General features: G+C 45.2%; 1 protein-coding gene across 2 annotated transcripts in view; it reads left to right on the top strand.

Moving 5' to 3' along the window:
* ssbp4 (single stranded DNA binding protein 4) overlaps positions 1-21,064 on the top strand; it is a 66,543-nt gene that overhangs the window by 38,960 nt on the left and 6,519 nt on the right. For both annotated transcript variants that reach the window (XM_088312467.1, XM_088312468.1), the window contains exons 5-9: positions 9,859-9,948; positions 17,722-17,805; positions 18,815-18,941; positions 19,277-19,344; positions 20,507-20,571. In XM_088312467.1, coding sequence (XP_088168593.1) covers positions 9,859-9,948; positions 17,722-17,805; positions 18,815-18,941; positions 19,277-19,344; positions 20,507-20,571 — 434 coding nt within the window. The remainder of the gene's footprint in view (positions 1-9,858; positions 9,949-17,721; positions 17,806-18,814; positions 18,942-19,276; positions 19,345-20,506; positions 20,572-21,064) is intronic.

The following is a 21,064-nucleotide window of genomic DNA, read 5'->3' as shown; positions in this document are numbered from 1 at the left end:
AAAGACAAGAATAAATACACACACTCACGCTGTCACTCATGCACACACGCTCGCTCACACACACGCACAGTCGAATAGAGCTTCCTGTGTAGCCTGACCTAAATGTACCAACTAAGAGAGAAAAACAAGAACACACACACTCGTTTCTCTGTCTCACACAGACTCACACTCACGCATTCTCACACACACACACACACACGCGCACCCCCCCCACCCACACACACACACACAGAGTGTAATACAGGTTCCTGTGCAGAGCATCCTAAATGTTCTGAAAAAGACAGAAAGACAAGACCACACACACACACATACATTTTTATATATATATATATATATATATATATATATATATATATATGTATATATTTGGTCACGTACGCGAAGATTTCTGTGTGGGTCAGCGTGCCCTCAAATGCGCCTCAACAATGTAAAGGTGGGACGTCAAGGTGGTGCCACACAAAGACAGAAAGACAAGAACACATACACACAAACAGATCGTAGAGTCTGGCTTTTAATGCGTTGACCAGTTCAAATGTGTGCAACATTTTTTTTTTTTTTTAAACCAACCCCCCCAAAATGGGTCGCACACAAAACAGCTCCATTTCTTTGTCTCAACTTCTGGTTCTGATTTAAGAGCCGCTATTCGTTCACCACCCTCCCCTACACGTTGTGTGTGTGTGCGTGTGTGGGCGGAGCCAAAGAGGGTCAAAGGGAGGCAAGCATGTTCCACCTTCCTGCCACTGACTAATACTTGGAGACGTCTTCTCCTCCTTCCACAAATGTCTTCATTTTCTCCTTCTCTCTCTCTCTCGTCCGTGTTGTTCCCCGCCTTCGTCGTCGTGCTTCATTCTTTGTGTGTGTGTGTGTGTGTGTGTGTGTTGTCCTCTCTTTCTGGGCGTGCGTGCCAATGCGGCGCATGGCTTGCTTCCGCCGTGCCGTGGATATTTCTGTCAGCCTCCATTTATTTATTGATGGCGAACGCTGGTGAGCTTGCCTACACGTGCGCTCCGTGCAAAGACGCCCCCCCTCCCTCCTCCTCCTTCTTTGCCTCTGTTGTCTCAGAGTAAATATTTGTCAACCTCCATCCCGGCTGACCCGGGAAGTGTTGGCTCGGCGACCTCAGGAAGCGCTCCGTGCTCTCCGCCTCGCTTGGCGTGAGGCTTTAATGACAACAAGTCGTGGCGAGCGACGGGCGCACTTGCTTGAGTGAGCCAAAGAGGTCCTCCGAAATAGGAATGTGTGCGGGTAACATTTAGGTCACGCCGTCTTTTTTTGAATGGTTTCATACAAATAAACTCCTCCCTTTTGTTTAAGTAAAATGTTTATTTTCTTGACGCTGTAAAAATGTTGAGCACATTTGAGCTCTGCCGCGAACCAAAACAGCAGTCCCTAACGAGGCACATAGGCACCGTCTCCATTCATTCAAGCATTGAGACGCACGTTGTCATCAATTTTGTTTCTCGTCGTGTTTGAACGACTATTTGAGTCGACTCGCCGCCGATTAATCGACTCGTTGGTTTCCGTTTGTCAAACGTTTGCGCTTTCGCCCGCAAACAATCTCGCACGCTCACTTACTCGACCACCTTTTCATTTCAAAAAGGCTTCCGTGCTCTTCAAATCTTTGGTGTTGCTGTGCCATTGTTCAAGCTCTCCTGCAATTTAATCTTCTCTCTGGTTTACTCTTGCTACTTTCTCTTTTCTTCAACATTTCTAGCCTTGAGTGGGCCACGTGCCCCCGCGGGGGCCCTCCTGGCAGTTTCAGCAAAGTCCCACAGACCAGCCATTGTCTTGGGAATGTGCTTTTCGGTCGCCCCCCCGCCCCCTCCTCCTCCCCGTCTGGCAGCAGACAGGCTGAGGTGTTGTTTCGTCGAAGACTCGAACCTGACTTAAATGGAGAGCGAACTTGACCGTGTGAATGTCTCGCTTACGAGGACGAACGCTATTTTTTCCGGTTGACGACGATGAGCTTCCAGTTGCGCGAATTGACAAATGTCATTTAACGGCCGGCTGATGAAGTGCTGCCTCCATGAAGGAAAATCCAAATTGTCTTTTGCGGAGGTTTGCTTTTCACTTCAGACTGCAAGCTGTTTTCAAACAAGTCGGCTCTCACCTCGTCGTACTTTGGTCGTTACGGTCACGGTAACGTTCGCTCGTATTGCTTTGATACGACTCAATTCATTGATTATCGTGCTAAATGCGAGCCGGCTCGCTCTCGACGTCACCTGGCGATGGACCGACTGAGGCGATGACACAACATGACGCACAATAAAATGTTTCCCTCGTCGCGAACCACCGAGTGAATTTTTCCATTTCTCAAAACGTTTCAATCCAAAGCTGTCGGTTTGGCCTTTGGAGGTGGAGGTGGAGGTGGTCCGCACGCTGCTGCCTCGGGGATATGAAATGGAAATTAGTTGTGTGTGTGTGTGTGTCTCGTCGCCCAACCCCCCAATGTCTGGTGCTCAAGAGGACTGCTCCTTTGGGAATGCCTCTTCCCGCCCGGCTCCACACGCACACGCACACAAACACACTCATACTCAGACGCGCGCTAGAATAGAAACGGGTTGAGTGGATCAGACTGGCGTGCGATGGTTTTAAATGTCTCGCCTGCGTCTTGTCGATCACTAAACATAAGCAGAGCGTCCGATGTGGCGCAGGTGGTGGAAGCGAACCGACTCCATGCTCAATCGCGGCGCCGCCGGTTACGCGGCTCGTTTTCGCAACATTATGCAGGATAATAGATTCAAATTTGTCTAAAAATCTTCACCGTGTTGTAGATATACAAGTCGCACCAGACTATAAGCTGCAGTTTTCAAAAATGAGTTGTTGACTGCATGTACTGTGAATGCACATAAAAGTACAAAAAGCGTTGTTCAAACTGTGCCTTTTAACTCCTTTGCTCATTAAAACAGAAAAGACCCAAGAGAAAAAAAAAATATTTTGCGTATTTTCTGAACTCCAGAGCGCCCCTAGTGGTGAAAGAAAGATCCACAGAAAAGCCGCTCTCTTGTATTAGCCGCACGGTTCAAAATCGAGGGGAAAAGTTGCGGCTTATCGTCCGCAAAATACGGTCAATGTATAAGCCATAAATTTGGGTTGGTCACTTTTTGATCATTTTTTTGACCCAACTGTTTCTGTGGCTTCACTGTGGCAATTTTTTTTCTCCTTAGAAAAAAAAAAGATGATCATTTCTAAGCTCAGATATTCTGATAACCCGCTAACTCAATTCTTGATAGCTTCAACTCATTAGTACTGGTAGTTGAAATCCTGACCCAACGTTCCGAGTCTAATCCTCGACGTCTAACCCAGCATTGATTTGTTCCTTTTTGAGCCTCGTAAGCAATTTCAGCCAATTTTGGTTCGTAACAGTGCCGCTTTCTTATCCTAGTGCACATTTTTCCTCTTTTGAGCAGAAAAAAAAAGAGCATAGCGGCAGAATCATATGAAAGAATGTAGGTAGATATTGCTAACAAGGTTGCCAGAAACGCTTTTCATTTTTAATCGTCCCGTAGGAGGTCTGGCTGATGAAGTGTGATGTTATGTTATTAAAAAAAAAGAAAAAGAAATTAGGAGCAGCAACACGTCTCAGCAGCAAGTGTGGCTTGGATGACACTCAAAATGCAAAGATTCGCATGGACCATGTTTGCATTTCTGAATCTTTTATTCGCTTTTGAAGAAAGTTCTCAAATTAACGTTTGAGCATTTTGAACTGTCCAAGTTCATCCTCACTTGATGGCTAAGATTTTGCACATTTATTTATGTATTTATCTTTTGGGAAGCTTCTCATTCTGTGGCTCGCCGATTGACATCAGAGCAGAATCTCAAAATGACAAAAGTTCAATTGAGGGCTTAGATTTGAAGCGTGACCTCGAGTTGCTCAACAAGTTGACGCATAAATTGTGCCACACGTTGGAGCCGTTTGAATTTTTATTCTTGTAATTTAGCGGAAGCGGCCACGGCAAAAAAATAAATAAAATTCGCTTCCTCCTTGACAAGCTCATCATATTTTTTGTGCTTCAGAAAGGGCTTTTTTTTTTTTTTTTTTCAATTTCAACCTCAAGATGATTTCCAACCTTTGATGCGCGTTGCGAGATCCGCATAAGGCGATGCAATAACTCCACATTGCTGTCAATTGGAGCAAATTTGCTTTTTACGCGTTCAATCAAGTGTGTTGCGTCTGTGATTTTCTTTGATTCATTTCAATCAGGACCCGAAAAAAACCCCAAAGAATTCATGGGGGCGAATGGATGGTGAATGAGGAGAACACTGCACATGCCGACATTACATTTAAAATATTTCATCAGAATCAGAATCAGAATGCCCTTTATTGTCATATATCACAAAATAAATAAATAAATATCTGTGGACTTTAAAACATAGTTAATATTTCCTTTGTCACCCCAGACAATATTATACTACATATGCCAATTTTCCTTTTCGGATTGTGCCTTTATTTTGGTGCAGTTATTATTAGTGCTGTCAAGCGATTATTTTTTTTTTTACAAATTCATTGCAAAAAAAAAATACAAATCCGTAATTTGATTTTTCAAATTTTTTCTACTTCTATTTTTTGTGAAGGTTTTTAACAGGTATTTATTTGAATCATATCTTGCCATGAATGAAAAAAAAATCACCAAATATGAAGTGGATTTTAAATCACAGACTGTACTCATAGCTTTCTTTGATCCTTGAATATGAGCTAATTTTTTTAATTTTTTTGCATTTAAAAAAAAAAAAAAAATCTTGAGTTAAACCTTTAATTTTTACAGCTCTAGTTATTATTTTTTGTATATATATATATATTTTTTTTTTTTTTAATTTTTTTTTTTTTAAAGCGTTAAAAGGCAGATATGTGCGAATATTTGTCTTTAATTATAACATGTCTGCTTTGCATTTGCGCTCCTCATCTCCAATTATTGACGTATATTCATGGAAGGACGCAGGGGACGTCACACAAAAGTGTCGCTCGCTAAATCAATGTTAAATGCTTCTCTGTATTGCTCACCAAATGTCATCAAGTGAAGGCTGTGCCAATACAGTCCGCTCGCACCGTTGACGTGTCCGGCAGTCACCAAAATGTGTGTGTGTGTGTGTGTGTGTTGTCCATCATGAGGCGCAGACACAAAATGCATTCCTGCTATTTTTGCCGTTTTACCTTTTGGCTTCTCCTTTAGTTTGTGTACTTGCTCGCTTTCCAGAGAATTCCGCTCGCTTCTCGTGGCAACTGTAGAATTTCGGATGCGTTTACGTACGATATGTGGAGTTTGACGCTTTTCATTCTCGTTCAGCGCCGTGCGACTCGTGCCCGCCCTCGTCTTCATGATTAGTGGATGTCGGGGTGAAAGCGCGCCACATGACTTGTGCGCTTGCTCTTTGATTTAAAGGCGCTGGCGGCTTGTGTTTCACCTCTGGCGATTTACGGCGAGTCGTCCTCAAGGAAGAGGAACAAGTGTCTCAGCAAAGACGGGATATTGTTGACACGTAACTTATTTGCTTCATTTACACAAATTTGGTAAAAAGTTCCATTGGCCAGTCAATTTTAGTACTCGAAAACAAACAAAAAAAAAAACTGTGGCACCAGCCTACTAGAACAGCAGCATTTTTTTTTTTAGGGTTAAAGATGAACAAAGTCCCATTTTTTTATCTGGCAAAGTGTAACAAAGTAACTGCAAATACATCGTCAACTGGTTCTGTCACGAACTACAACTAAAGAACTGCATGGTAAGAACAAAATAAATGTCAGGAAACTCAACACAACTTTATTCATGAAGCACTTAAAAAAAAAAAAAAAACACGGCGGCTGAACAGCTGAACTTTATTTGGGCTTCATCACTTTGAACGGACGGACTCCCAATTAACAGGAATTGAAATATGACCGCTTGAGACTCAAGCGAAATTGTGGTGGAGTGTCCCTCCAAAAAAAAAAAACTTCCCAACCTCACTTGGAAAGTGAACCACTAACTCGGTCGCAACGCCACCGGGACTTGCCGCGTACGATTCCTAACTTGTCCGAGTGGATGTTTTCCCTCCCTCCCGGTCTCAGCGCGCACCTTTCATCCCGCCGCATTTAGCTCCGTCCGTCTCCAGCCAGCGAGCATTCCCTAATTAGCGGCGTTAATGATCTTCGATGAGGCGCCGAGCTGCAAATGCTCGTTGCGCTCGTGTGTGTGTGTTGCTCCCGATTCTGTCGTGGCGACACGGAGCGCCTAATGAGCGAGTGAAAGGCCGAATGTCGGGATCGGCGCCGTGTGTTTGTGCGTGTAATTAAAGAGCAGTGCCAGCAGGGGGCGACCCGTGTCGGAAAGGCTGACCCGGGCGAGCGGCGGTCGTTAAGTACCCACGCGTGCCTCGGTGCCGCGGAACCGTTCGCTAACTGACGTTCCATCAATACGCGTTTTACTAAATTTGTGTCACCTGAACCTTTTCTGAAAGCTTCATTTAAGGTGGCGCAATTTCAAAGTGCAAACTGTCGTCTGTTTTGCTCGCACTTGCGAGTAAAAATTGGGTGAGACGAGCGCTGCGTCGCTGGCGGTGAACTCAACTCACTTGACACCAAGCAGCAGTTTGGCCGCTCGTGGACAATCCTTCCAAAAAAACAAAAAGAGCTCGGAGCTGTTTTACGACCACGCCCACTTGACGTTTTCTGTCAAACTAAACCACGAGAGTGACGGAAATATTTCCAACGACGACGACGCTTTTCCAAGTCGGATTTAGCCGAATGCTGACAAACGGCATCGTCGTCGTCTCGTTTTCACACAAATGGTGAAGCGACACACGTAGACATTTTTCATTGCGCTGTTTTTGCGTTTCGATGGTGAGCGAGAATTACGTCGTGACGTCAAAAGAAATGCGAGTGTTCTCGGTGGCGAGGAAGTCAAGTTTGAGGTTGTCAAGTGTGGCTCCTTGCTCTTTTTGAGGATGACTTTTGGAAGTCCACACACACGCGTTGTGAACGTGCGTCAAACAAAACATTTTTTCTCGCCATTCCATCCCACCGTCACGCGACTGTCGCTCACCTGCCTTCTTTGCTTCTCTGCAGTCCAGCGCCCGAATCAATATCAAGCTTACTGGCGAGCAGCCTTGTCATTGTTCCCGGTTTCTTTTTTTTTAACTCCTTCTGTGTGTAATTATTTCTTCAGCAGAGCTCGGGTAATATTTATTTATTTATTTTTTTCGGAGCAGGGACTTCATGACCGCAGAGGCGCGTACGGTCAATCCTCCTATTTCCGATTATTTTAGTGCTTTATTTTGTTTTTCTCTTCTTTGTAATGCGACACGGAGGTGCCAAAGCCCTGGAAAAAAAAAAAGAAAGAAAGGAATTAATTGGTGTCAAGGAAGTATTGTGGATGTGACGCATCTTAACGGAGAGACGACGATCTTTGTGTGTTGAGGACGAGTTAAGTTTTGCCTCTGTTGTTAGCCGACATGATTGAGCACTGGTGTCAAACTCAAGGCGTGAGGGCCGAATCTGGCCCGCGAAGGGCAAATCGTGTGCGTCACGACCTACTTTACATTTGGTGTCAGCGAAATGAGCAGCAAATCAGAACACAAACGAAAATGTTTTTCACTGACGGTCGTAAAAATCGCGTATTTTAGTCATGAAGGCGTTCGAGAAACTCTGAAGAAAGATCACGCCTTCTCTTTGGGTTTCCAGATTTGAATGCGGAAGACCCTCCGAATGGCAATTTTGTTTTCTGCGTGACGACTCTCTTCTCTCGTCCGCTGCACCGTCACCCACTCGCGCCTCTGCTTTTCACGTTGGCTCGGCGTCGGCCGACAGACTTATTGGACCGCTCGTGGCTGAGGGACGAGGAGCTGAAGGAGCGTCGATCACGGTCACCCGCAATTCCCGGCTCGGTTTAGGAGCCGACGGGGACTCCGCCGCCACAATTTCGACGATTATGCGCCGAGAGGGAAAACCGATTCCCAGACGGTCGGCCGTCGTGGTAACGTGTCGCTCCGCTTGTTTGGAACCCGATGACGGCGGATCCGTGACCGCCCGCAAGGGGCCGTCTGATCCAGACGCTCATTGAGTGTCTGAGGGCCATCCAGGCGGCCTGGCGGGCAAAGTCGTCGTTGGCACGGCGCTCAAGAGCTTCACGAAGCGAAGAGGCCAAAGGAGAGCGCCATCAAAAACAAACGTCCCGCTTTGAACCCCAAATGAGTCGGCCGTGTTCAAAGTGTTCCATCCGTCCTCGTCGGCCCTCAATTACGCACACGAGCTCGAGCGGCAACGTGTCAACGCCACAAACGCTCGCCGTCGTCCAAAATGTGCCGTGACGTCGCTTTTTCTCCGATAAAAGCGCGCACGGGATGAAATGGGAGCGTGTTTGTCCTCCGTGAGCAGCTTCAGCAAATTTCCTTCAAAACAAAAATAAATTAGACAAATATTTTAAATGTGACGAGAATCATCGGGTGTCATAAAAAAGGCCCAAGCCATTCATCGGCCGGCCGTCCTTGCCGCTGATATTGGCACTTTTCAAATCTGCAACATTTTTTTGGCCAATAATGACATCAAAATGTCCCTTCCGTGCAAAAAAAAAGAAAAAAAGTCTGCTTTTTGATGAATTTAAGCTTGCTAACACTTAAAGGGCGCCAGAAGACCGATCACCGCAGCAAAGTGGAGACTGTGGAGTAGAAAAGATCCGCGTTGGCTATCTTTAGCATGAGTCAAGAAAAGAAAAAGAAATTTCGCAAGTAAGGCGTTGCAACAAATGAATGTCCCTTTCGGTGTTTATGAGCGACGTTGAAGGCGGTTGGCGTCACCTCCTTCTTTTTTGAGAACGACGCCGTCGGACCGATCTCTGATGTCCGCCGGCGTCTTTCTTTTGGTTTTCTTTTTTCTTTTTGTTCTCTCGTTCTCCGTGGCTCGCTCGCTTTCCCTCCGCCACCTCGGCCGCGCCGTTGATTGACGGCCCGAGGGTTTTAATGGGCACTGGAGTGCGGGAGCTGAGGTCGGGGTTGTCATGGCAACTAGGAGAAGGGGGTCTTTTGCTGCTGCTGCTGCCGATGCTTCGGCTTCACCTGCGTCCTTCTTGCACATAAACAAACTCAAATCGTGCACGTCTTCGGGACGTAGAAATGGATACTTTCATTTCTTCCGGTTGATTTTTATCCTTCTGTTATCGCTCATGCTTCCTACGACGTGAGCTGCGTTTTTAGGCAACCCAAACCGGCAGCAATTAGGCCTTTTATTAGGGCCAGGTCGAGGTGAGCGGGATGTCACGTCTCTTGGTATTTTTGTTGGAGAACAGGAAACAAAGTGACTCATTCCACTGAAGCAAAAAAAATAAATAAAAAGTGGATTATTGCCTTCCTTGGGTGCCACAACTCGTCCAAGACAAACGGGACAGGACGACCCAAAACAAATCAAGTCAGACAAAACTTTGAGAGAGAGAGAAAGAAAATTAATGAATGAAATTCATATTTTTTTCTCAGCTTTTAGGGCCAAATTTTAACGAATCTGCTGTCATTAATTTTTCGAGGACCCTTGCCAATTAAGGTCACCACCTTTTTTAAAAGCGCTTTGGAGTGATTTCCTCGCTCCTGATTAATGCGGACGGCTTTCAGTTTTTAAATCCGAAATTTCCTCCAAAAAATGACCTTTAATTATGTTTTCATTAATAACTAATCCTATTCGAATATTATGAAGATCATGTTTGTGATTTCACAAGGTTGGAAACAAATGTGCAAGTCTTTGTTTGGCAAATGTTTGCATTTTCAAGCATTCTTGGAAATCCCCATGTCCCATCACTGCTGAGTTCTTTTTCGAACAGGTTCCCGAGCTTATGAATGGAGGTCGTGATTTCGGTCCAATTTCTTTTTTGTCATCTCATAGCCACCAATGTTTGTGTTTTCCAGAGTGCGGCCGCCGCCCCCAGCCCAGTGATGGGCAACATGCCGCCCAACGATGGCATGCCGGGAGGACCCATGCCGCCGGCATTTTTTCAAGTAAGGACAATTTCCACTGATCCAACCAGCCTGAGAAAAAAAAACAGATCTTGAGCTCGGCCAAATGCAATTTTCAACCCAATCTATTGGGTCAAAAGAATGAACCCAACCTTGGTTAAAAGTAAAAAAAAGAAAATTGCTACTCTTCCCCATCAAATCGCCACATTTTAAAACATTGTCAATCAGTGTCAACACGTCTGTGTTGATTTCTTCTGGCGTTACTTTCATGATTTCAAATTTTCAGCTTTTCAGCCTTCATTTCTTCGGCAAATGCGACTCCACTCCACCGATGACAAAAAAAAAAAAAAAAAAACATCCTTCTGTCTCCTCCTCCTCCTTTTTTTTTTTTTTTTAGCCTCTTTATCTGACCTAATCCCTGTCCAGATGTGGGCCCTTCTCTGCCTCCCCCCATATGTCGGCTTGTTGATTCCTCGCGCGCTTCGTAGCCCAACTTTTACTTTGACCCACATCCAACTAGTTGGAAATGGGAGCTTTTGGAAGAGCTTGGATGTGTCACGATGGCGGCACGGTGGGACGACGGGTTTGCACGATGGCCTCGCAGCGCAGAGGTTGAGGGTTCGATTCCGGCTCCGGCCTTCCTGTGTGGAGTTTTCATGTTCTCCCTGTGCCGGCGTGGGTTTTCTCCGGGTACTCTGCTTTGCTCCCACATTCCGAAAACATCCACCGTGAGTGCGGACGGTTGTCCGTCTCTGTTTGCCCTGCGATTGGCTGGCGACCAGTTCAGGGTTACGGAAACCCAAAAAATGCAACGAGGATGCTGCGACGGAGAGACGAAAAAGTTAGCTTAGCGCTAGCTAGCCTGTACCGCAGAACAGGGATGGATTTCAAACTTTACCAAAAGCGGAGAAAAAAAAGTGAATTCGAATGGATATTGAAAAGAAAAAACGGTAGTTGGACGAAATTAATCAAATGTAATTCTGTCATAATTGATCATTCCAGAGATCCATCATTTCCACGTTAACTGCGACAACACTTTCTGTGTACACGCGTGCCGTGTGCAACGCAGCCATTTGCATGCATGTCCACGTGCTCAAAGATGTGAGATGTGCGTGCGCGTCGGGGTCGCGCAGAATCTTAATGATGTATGAGCAGTGCGCAGGCAGGGAGAAAGCTATCTGGTGGTGTTGCGTGAGTGACACGGCGTTCCATAAATAGACCGCGAGCGCCTGACAGACAGACAGGATGGCAGAGGGGATGCAGCGAGGAACAAGAGGAATGGATGCATTTATTTCAAGCATGACCACATTCTCGCCGTCTTCAGTCTCTGGTTTCTCGAGCCAACGGGAACATGCAGAGAAAACACAGCAAACGCATGACGGGCACATGCCGTACGATAACATTGCATAACATTCTCCCGTTGTCATTTATTTATTTTTCTTTACTTTTCCGAAATTTAAAAAAAAAAAATATTTTTTTAGATCTACAGATTATAGATCTAAATATTTAAAAATATTTAATATATATATTTTTTTCCCAAATAATATGAAAACATAAAAAAAAATTTAAATAAATATAGATCTAAATATTTAAAAATTATATATTTTTTATATATCTAGTTTTTTTCTCTCCTGTAATGACCTGAAAATTGCAAATCCAGGTCCAGAAAGTAAAAACCCTGCCACGATTGTTGGGCTTGAGCTCTCAAAAATGTGACCCCCCCTCCAGCATGCAAGTTGCCCGTCCTTGCAAGTTTGTGTGTAAAATGGAGCCTCTAAATTCCAATTCTCACCCATTTGGGAGTGAGTAGAAAATCACCGCAGCGAGAAGCGGTCCGAAACCAAAGGAGAGATTTATTATCACACGCTTGAAGCAAACGCAGGCGAAATGCTCTCCGCCCCTCCTGAAACTTCGCCGTTTGAGTATGACATAGCCGAAACTGGAGCCGAAAGCATAGCCGCCGCATTCCTGGCGAGCTGACATTCACTCGCCGTTGAACTAATGGCCACTGCGGTTGCCAGCCTTTTGCGCAACTCTCGCTTTTGAAAGGGGGAGCATTTTCACTCCGATTCTTGTTAAAGTCTCACTCCATCCGTCGAAACAATGGGATGCGAAGCGACGCTTCGCCGCTCGGGTGACACGCGCTCACTGGCTGACTCGTGAGCACTTTTTCTTATTTGCCTTCCCCGCTGTGCCGGCGAGGTAATTAACACGGGCGACCCCTAACTTTGTTTTGGAGAGAGGCGGTATGAGCCCCCCTGCTGCATGCAAAGCCTCGATAGATGAGACGCGCAAACAGAAAAGAAGACCAGGAGACGATGTGAGGGTCCGAACGGCGTCCACGTCAGGTATGGAAGCCCCGCCCCCCTCCCCTACCAGGCAAAGTCCATCACTGCTGCATCGCGGCCCTCTGGGGAGGACGGCGGGGAGGGGAGGGGAGGGGAGAGCCAATTCATGAGAGCGGGAGGAGGAGGAGAGCACACAAAGGCATCGTCGATGAATTCTGTTGATTGTGGGTGACATTCACGCTGAGGCGAAACTTTTATGGCCAGCATCATTTTGTATGACACTGGCAGGGGAACACGACTTCAGAACATTTCTTTCATTCCAAAAAATAAAATGGGCATTAATAAATGTCTGCTTGTTAATTTTAGCAAGTGTCCATTCGGAGAATGTTGAATTATTGACACGATGGCACCTTGAGATGCAAGTTGAACTCGTTGCGTGACCAAGTGGCTAACGCGAACCCAGCGGAGGGCGGTCAAGGCCTTCGAGGCCTTCTCTGCTGGCCGAACATAATCAAGACGTACGTCACGTACGGGAGCATTTATCAACGCAGGGCACAAGAAAAGCCAAGACGACGTCCGTGCAAATGATTTCTACATCAGGTCAGACTCTTTTGGACCTCAATGAAAATTGAAAATGCAATTGCTCTCGTGGTTATCATTTTTAATTTGATATGTATTGTCCTATTTTTTCAATTCTTTCATCCGAATCTGTGCTTGGCGTGTTCCCGTCCCGCTGTCCTCACGTCAACGTCTAAATGCGCTTCAACGTCGTGAAGACGGAACCAAGAGCTCCGGGAAAATCCCTGAAAATGTTCCCGCAAATATTGCCAGCGAGGAAACGTCTCAAACGGGCCAAAAAGGTGTCGCGAGCTTCAACATGAAAATCCTCCGAGGAATGAAAGCGTTCTTGTTGCTCGTCTCGCCACAAAAAGTGACACCTCGCGATTCTTCCTCGGGGATTCCGAAGAATGGCCGGCCGGCACTTGAAAGATTTTTTTTTCCGAAGCGTCCTTGATGGTGTTCACTCCCGTTAAACATCGGCTGTGACGTTTGCCTTCGACATCAATCGACACTTTTTGGGGACGCCGGCGTGTGTCCAAGAGGCGACGAAAACTCCCGACTGATCACGCGTCAATAGAGTGAAGCCCCGCCTACTCGTCGTTCGCTTTTTTTTGTGGCTCTTCAGCTATTTACCGAAAAACTCACCTTAAAAAATGAAGTGGAGGTTTGCTTCTTAAAATGTGGATTTGAAATTACTGTAAGCCGCTGCAACATGTTGCACTCACACTGCACATCGGGAAATTAAAAAAAAAAAGATTAAATGCAAATTAAAAATTGAATCCAATTGAACTGTACTTTGACAAATGTACTGTACTGAAACTTTTAATTTAGTGATTGCCACCCAAAATTTGAGAATTACCAACTCATTAAACTCAAATGTAATTTCGAGGCTGAAATTGTATAGAGCAGTGCGCAATTATATACATTTGTACTAAATTTGTAGCCGCGATGATCATAAATTAACAGACAATTGACACGATTTAAAAAAAAAAAAAAAAAAAAACTAAACAAAATGAGCCACGTGCTGCTTCACTTAATCCAAAACGGTTCTACAGACCTCAATCACGTGTCGTTTTTTTCCATTCCAGCAATTGGACGCTTTCTTAGTCGCGTCACGTCAACATACATCATGGAGCCCATTTTGGACATTCGGGAGCTCAAAGTGAGACTCGAACGCGGAACTTTCTCAGTTGCCTCTGCTGACGCCTCGCCCGATTGACGCGGACTGACGACTCAAGGCCTTTCCGTCATGTTTCATGTCTCATTCAGCCCTGATAGCATGTTGTCATCTTGTCGCCGTGCTATATATATTGTCAGCTAGCTGGAGAGCGCTCTGGAATGTTAGCAAGGAGCGATAATGTGTGTGTGTGTGCGTGTGTGCGGGCTGTTCCTCCTGGCTTTGTTTGTTGTGTTCAGTGATGCAGGCTGCTTTGTATTCTCACTCTCTGTGTGCGTGCGTGTGTGCGTGTTTGTGTGTTCCTGTGCTAGACTGCAGCGACACACTGCCCTCTAGTGGTGTTTGAGTTAAATCCAGCAAAGGATGCTGCTGCTGGTCTTCCTTAAGCTTGAAAGCGAGGGGGCTGCGTTGATGATTTTGTGGTCCCGTGCCAAGCTGTTATCTCCTTAGCCGGCTAGAAAATGATTTTATTAATTGCTTCATTTAACGCTCCCTATGCCCCCCCCTCACATCTTGCACTCCTGGCCGCTCCGACACACACACACACGCTGTTGGCCTGTGTACACTTGTGTGACAGTTGAAGTGTTCTTTCTCTGCGGGGACCCGTGGAGGGAACAGCGCGCTCATAAAGGCCGTATGCCGGCCCATTCGCATGTACCGGCAGGCAGGCCCGCCGAGGCCCGCCGGGGCCCGCCGAGGCACTGTGCTCCATTATGACACATTATGGGAGAAGAGTTCTTCTTCATGCTGTGGGGGCAGGAATGTGTTTGTGCCGAGGCTACTCACGCCATCTCCACCCCACATTTTCTGGGACAAGAAGCAAGTTGCCTTATATAAGTCAGTACAGTTGGGGGGGGACACTGCAAACGTCTCGGTGTATGACATGAGCCCTTAGTTCAGCGAGTCGTTGCTGAAACGTTGAGATACAAATATGCATGGGAGGCTCAGGTATTATGTTGTCAAACTTCGGCCCCGTTAAACGTTTTAATCAGGCCCGCCGAACTTGAAAAAATTAAATAAATGATTTTCCATCATTCTGATATGTCCCCACTAAGACATATTTTGTTGTAATGCGGTTGTTCGTTTTCATTTCATATATTTTCTTTATAAATTTTTTTTCTCCGCTGAAGTGAGGGGACCGAAACACTCCATCCACGTGCTCCAGGTCCGATGTGGCCCGCCAATCAAAACCAAATGCAAATATAATTTCAATTAAATCGTACTCCTAACTACTCGACAAAGAGGATCGTAATCGTGTTCATCATGTTTGTCCCCGCGAGGCACGCGACTGAACTGTGATTTTAGGAATACAATCGCTCCTTCTCAGATGATACAGTGAATTATTCAAGCGGCAGGAAGCAGGAAAATGTCAAAGCGGGTTCCTCCTAAGTGGCGAAAACTAGCTCGTGAGAGTATATCGAGAAGAAGCTGCATGTGGGTCAATTCAGCCAGACCCTGCAGGGGTGTCTTGTTAGACGCGCACACGCTTGGCAACAACCACAATAACCTCTGAGGTCAGACGGAACTCGTGCTGCATTAGCCCCAGCGTGAACCTGCTGAGAGACAGAGTGGGCCAGGACGGCAGGTGTTAACCACCCCAAAACGCACACAGACGAGTCACCACTGTGCCAACACATCCAGACCCCGCCGCATGTCCAACTAAACCAACGTTTTCATAACACGAGGATAGATTTCAGGCCGGCTGCGTGCTGTTTGTCTGCTTAATAAGCGGCTTTCCCGGGCTCGTCTCGTAACGGCGTGAAAGTCAACAGGCCAAGCCAGCGGAAGCACCTGCGTTTATTTCTTTAGTGGCTTTGCAGATTTTTCAACTCTATGGGGCGCCCCCCCCCCCAAAAAAAAAATTGCACTCATTCTTTGACTGGCCACGTCTAAAGAGTTGAAATGAAGGAAAATGAGCTGACATTTAAGAACATTTAACGGCCTAAAAAGAAAACTTTTAATCCTGTTGTCTTCTCATTCTCGTCTAAATTTGGGATTTGTCCGAGGTAATTCTGGTGATTCTTTGGAGGTGGTGGAGTATTTCTACCAATTGCTCCTCTCTTGTGGCTGTCGGATGTCCAACGTCTTCCAGAACCTCGTTTGTGGACATCTTGACTATTTCTTTCTGCTTCAAATTAGAAATTCTGCTAGAACACTTTTTTTTTTTTAGACATTTTTAGAGATTTTTTTTTTTAATTAAACGTAAAAAAAAGACATTCTGGAAAAAAATGGGTTTAAACTGCCAATAAGAGTTTTCAACAACAACAAAAAAAGTCTTTAAAAAGAAAAAAAATGAAATTTTGAATTCTAAGCAACATAGATCCCGTATTTTCCGGACAATAAGCTGCTCCTTTTTTCCTCAATTTTGAACCTTGCGGCGAATACAACGCTGCGGCTTTCATGTGGATTTTTCTTTCACCACTAGGGGCGCTCTATAGTTCAGAAAATACACTAAATAAATCTCAAATTATTTTTTTTTCTTGGGTCGGTTCTGTTTTAATTAGCAATGTTTTTTTTCAACATAGAAAACTGCGACTTATAGCCGTTTTTTTTTTGTTTTTTTTTTTCAAAGCAGAGTTGCTTATATACGCGTGCACTTTATAATCCGTAAAATACGGTCCATATATAAAACATTCCAACGTATGTTATTTTTCAATTGATCATAACAGTTGCATTTGTAGAGCTGAGTATTTTTTGGGTGATGCTCGGCGTAAAAAGTTCGAAGAAGATCGTAGCATGAAACGACAAAGACTTGTTCATTTCTTCGACCTTGTTTTAAATTTTATGAAATTGTAGTCAGACAGCTCGGCTCTAAATTATCCATCGGTGCCGCCGTACGTGCGAATGTTTGTTTGTCCGCATTTGCTCGACGAGCAGCCAATCAAAAGTCGGCTGGGATTGGCTGCAGCTCACCCGCGACCCTAAAGAGGACAAATGATATCAAAAATAGATGACATGATGGACTGACGTTTTGCCTTATTTACCAGGATGGAAAAAAATGTGAATCGCATAATTGGTATTCTTCCCTAAAAGATTTCATTGCGTAAAGAATGATTGGACTTGCATTCATCAGGACACATTTTAAATTGATAAAGAAAAACAATAATTCCGACCTCGGTGACAATGTGTTTTCCTTTCTAATTTGCATATCGGCACGATTACAGAGCGTGTGTGTGTGTGTGTGTCTTCGGTTATATTGCAAGTAATCCCATAATCCTTTTGTCTTTTCACGACGATGTTCGACACACACCTGTTGGCGCATTCTTGCATGCGCGAAACACAACACCTGAGAGGGGAACACACACTTCAACAAACACACACCTGAGATGTTAGCTGAGTGCTTAGCAGACGTAGCAGATGAGGCCGCTCCTGCTTCAAAACAGCCTTGACACGCTAATGAGGAATCATCTGGTGACAGCGCGTCACGTTCGAACATTCGAAAAAAAAAATTAATAAATGAACACACACATGCTGACATTAGCATCGTCTCTCTTGCTCCAATTTTGCAATTTGATGCTGATCTATGCTGAAGGTGGTGGAAAATTGCGTAAAAGCAGAATGTACAGTGGATTTAAAAAGTCTACACACCCCTGTTCCAATGCCAGGGTTTTGTGATCTTAAGCAATGATGAGACGTGGATGAATCATTTTAAAAGTCTTTTACGACCATCACCAAAATGTTCAGAATGCCATAATTCCATATTTGGTTCCAACAACAAAAATGTTTAACCTCTGCAATGGGAATTTCGTCTTGATGTTTATTGACATGGCCATGTGTGTTGGTCTCCAGGGTCCACCGGGATCTCAGCCCTCCCCTCACACGCAGCCTCCCCCACACAACCCCAGCAATCCCATGATGGGCCCTCATGGACAGGTAATGCACACACACACACCCGCACACACACACACACACACACACCACCTTATTCACACACTCACTCTCTCGCTGGCTCGGGACAAGCAGCATTCAGGACGTCGTGCCGGATGAATATTTTAGCAGCGGCGGGCCGGCCTGGGAAGGGGCGGAGATGCATCTGGAGGGGCTACTCCACCAGCCCCCCCCCACCCCCTCGGCCAGGCACTCGCCGTCCCAGAGACCATCAGTGGAGCATTAATATTGCAGCACGGCCTGACAACGGCTCATTTCCTCGCGCCACAAGTTGGTCACGGAGGAAAAGAGACAAGAGAAAAACCTTTGCAAGACGTCAAGATGGCGTTGCGTCACTTCCCGTCTTCACAAAATCAACATTTTTTTTTTTGTTATTGTTTCCGTTTTTTTCTTATTTGGCACAAACAAAACACAATATTAGAGACGGCTGCAGTTTGCCTTAAAAAATAAGCAAATAACACAAGAAAAAGCATGCTGTTAAATAATTCCTGAAGTCAGACTTCATTCTTCAGCTCAGGTGAAGCATCAAAGTGCCCGGTGAGTGAAAGTTGCTTGTTGTTCATTTCTTATATTTGACTTTATGTGACAATGACCACGCAACCGTGTTACGTAAGAAGCACTGAGCTGAACAAAATGTCGACCATCACTTCTCCTCCTCCGCTGTTTTTCTCTTACGCTGTTCGCCTCTTCTTCATCTTTTACGTTTTTTCTTGCCAAGTGACCGTTTATTTTTTTTTAACCTCCCGCCACTTATATTTGCCTTTCTTTGATTTTATCTTGATGCCTTTCCTGAGGTCTTGCTGACCATCCTGATCCCCCCCCCCCTTTTCCTGAACTGGCTCCAGCAAGTTGCATCCTTCTGAATTACAACAGCTCCCCCTGCTGGCCTACATTTGAATTGGCTGTATTGACTTGATCGAGAAATGTGCCTTTCCAATGATAATAATTACAACTATCACAATAAAAAGATGCCTTTGTCATCTTTTTTTGGCAGCCATTCATGTCGCCGCGATACCCGGGTGGTCCGAGACCCGCACTCCGCATGCCAAACCAGCCACCAGGTAGCATCCCTGGATCACAACCTCTCCTGCCAAACAGCCTGGACCCCACCAGACCTCAAGGTAGCAACAGAACTTTTTTTTTTTTTTTGAAGGTGATTTATTTGTGCTACAATTGAAGAATATCGCACACATTTGGTCATGTCATGAAAATTGACCAGATGATGATATTTTGGTGAAGCAGCATTTGGCTCATTCCTCAAGATTACTGAGTTGTTAAGGCTTTCATGTCCATGTGGGATTATTATTATTACTCCAACCTGTAGTGGAAGTCGTATTCGTAGTCCTTGTTGCGGAGGTTACAATTTAAGGAAATATGACAGCTCTTCAAATCTTATTGTGTTTATTTCAATCCTGTGTTTTTTTTCTAAAGGTTGTTTCTTTGTCTCTCTGCACAGGACATCCAAACATGGGCGGTCCGATGAGAATGAATCCTCCCCGAGGAATGGGCGGCATGGGCCCACAGGTACAAAATGTTGAATTACCGGCGATCCTCGGTGTCGAATTCGTCTATCGTCAAATCTATTGTAAAAATCTGCCGCGCTAGTATAGAGCAACCAAATTCTATCTCCAGGAGCTCCTCCTTCCCCTTGAAGGCCGAGTTCCTTCCCGACGGCAACTCAACTAGTAAATGGAGAGATCCCCGCTTACTTGATCAAATATGCGTTGTGCTTGTAAACGACACTTTCCACTCGTTTTGACTTTTGGTTGAATCGTTTAGGCTTCTCATTTGCAAACTCACTCACTGCGCGCCATTGCCAACTTGACAACTTTTTTTAATGCGAGCTTGGCTTCTCGCTGGAATCCTGCCCCCCCCCCCCCCCCCCTCTGCAGACTCCCACCTTGGGAGGAATAGCACATGCTTGCCAACACATTCAACCAAAAGTTGTGCCAACGTGACACACTTTCCTTTTTACACTTTTTGGCTGTTGCCGTTTGCTCTCGCTTCCTTTTAAATGACAATGACTGGACAGCTGCTTGATTGTGCCGCCGCCTCACAACACACACGCACAGAGGCACCCGGTGACCCCCGCCCGCCTGCACTGGGGGTGTAGCGGGGGGGGCCCCATTTACGACGGTGCCACCCTTGGCACAGAAGGCACCGGCAGCTGGTGTGGCATCTGCTCGACAAGTGTAAACGTCGGCGGGACAAAACTCCTCCTCGGTGCGTGGAAATATAGACCGTACATACGTAAAGCGCCCCAAAAAAAAAATGTGTACACACATAAGTCCTCAATTCTCAATTGCACTTGAATCACTTGTGGGGAAAGCCGGCTCTAAATTGGTGCTTTTGCAAACTTTTTTTTTTTTGAAGGATGTCGAGGGGGCAGATGCGGAAATGGAGGCCGTTTTGATTTAGTTTTTGAAATCTGAATTAACTGAAGGACAACGAAAGGTTTAGTGCTTCCGCTGTCCTCATAATTCAGTACGTTGTTACACTAACAGCATAAGAATGAGAGTCATTTTTAACTTACTGCTTGCTTAAAAAAAAAAATGTTTGTGTCTGTGTAGAGATCGGACAGGACTGTTTTTTTTTGTTCAATTATGATCAACGCAATTATGTCGGGAGAGTTCAGACTTGAGTGTTGGCTGCTGAGCTTTGCTGACTTTTTTTTTTTTTTTTTCAGAATTACGGTGGCGGGATGAGGCCTCCTCCAAACTCCATGGGGCCAGGAATGCCAGGCATGAACATGTTAGTAGCCTGTTCAAAAACACACACCAGCAATTTTCAAAACATTTGTCTTTCGTTTTTTGATTTGACTAAACAACACTCATCTTAAAACAATAACATGTTCTTGTAAGACGTTCAAATTTTCATCTCCAAAATCATCTTCACAGATACGACAGTGTCGAATGTCAGGATGGCGAACCAAAGTATGCCCGCTTTGAAATCTATATGCGGTAAATTGATATATGGTCGCGACTTCAATGATTGGATGATTAATCTACTCTCGTCCATGAGATAAAAAGCAATGAATGTTCTCCCAAACCAGCGGTGGTGGGCCGTCAAGGCCTTCACTACTGGTTTCACAAAATTAAGAAATCACGATCATGTTCTTCACATTGATGTCAGATTATATCCTCGTGTTGGATTCGTAGGTGAGAGTTTTTTATCCCATCAGAATTCAGCTTGTTCTTGTTGCCGGGCAGATTTCACAATAGCACCAGCACGCACTATCGATTCG

The sequence above is a fragment of the Idiotropiscis lumnitzeri genome, chromosome 13 (genome assembly GCF_059441095.1).
Source record: "Idiotropiscis lumnitzeri isolate Australia: NSW breed Sydney's pygmy pipehorse chromosome 13, RoL_Ilum_1.0, whole genome shotgun sequence".
Lineage (NCBI taxonomy): Eukaryota > Metazoa > Chordata > Actinopteri > Syngnathiformes > Syngnathidae > Idiotropiscis > Idiotropiscis lumnitzeri.
The sequence above is the reverse complement of the archived record's forward strand: the minus strand, read 5'-3'. Positions and strand labels throughout refer to the sequence as shown.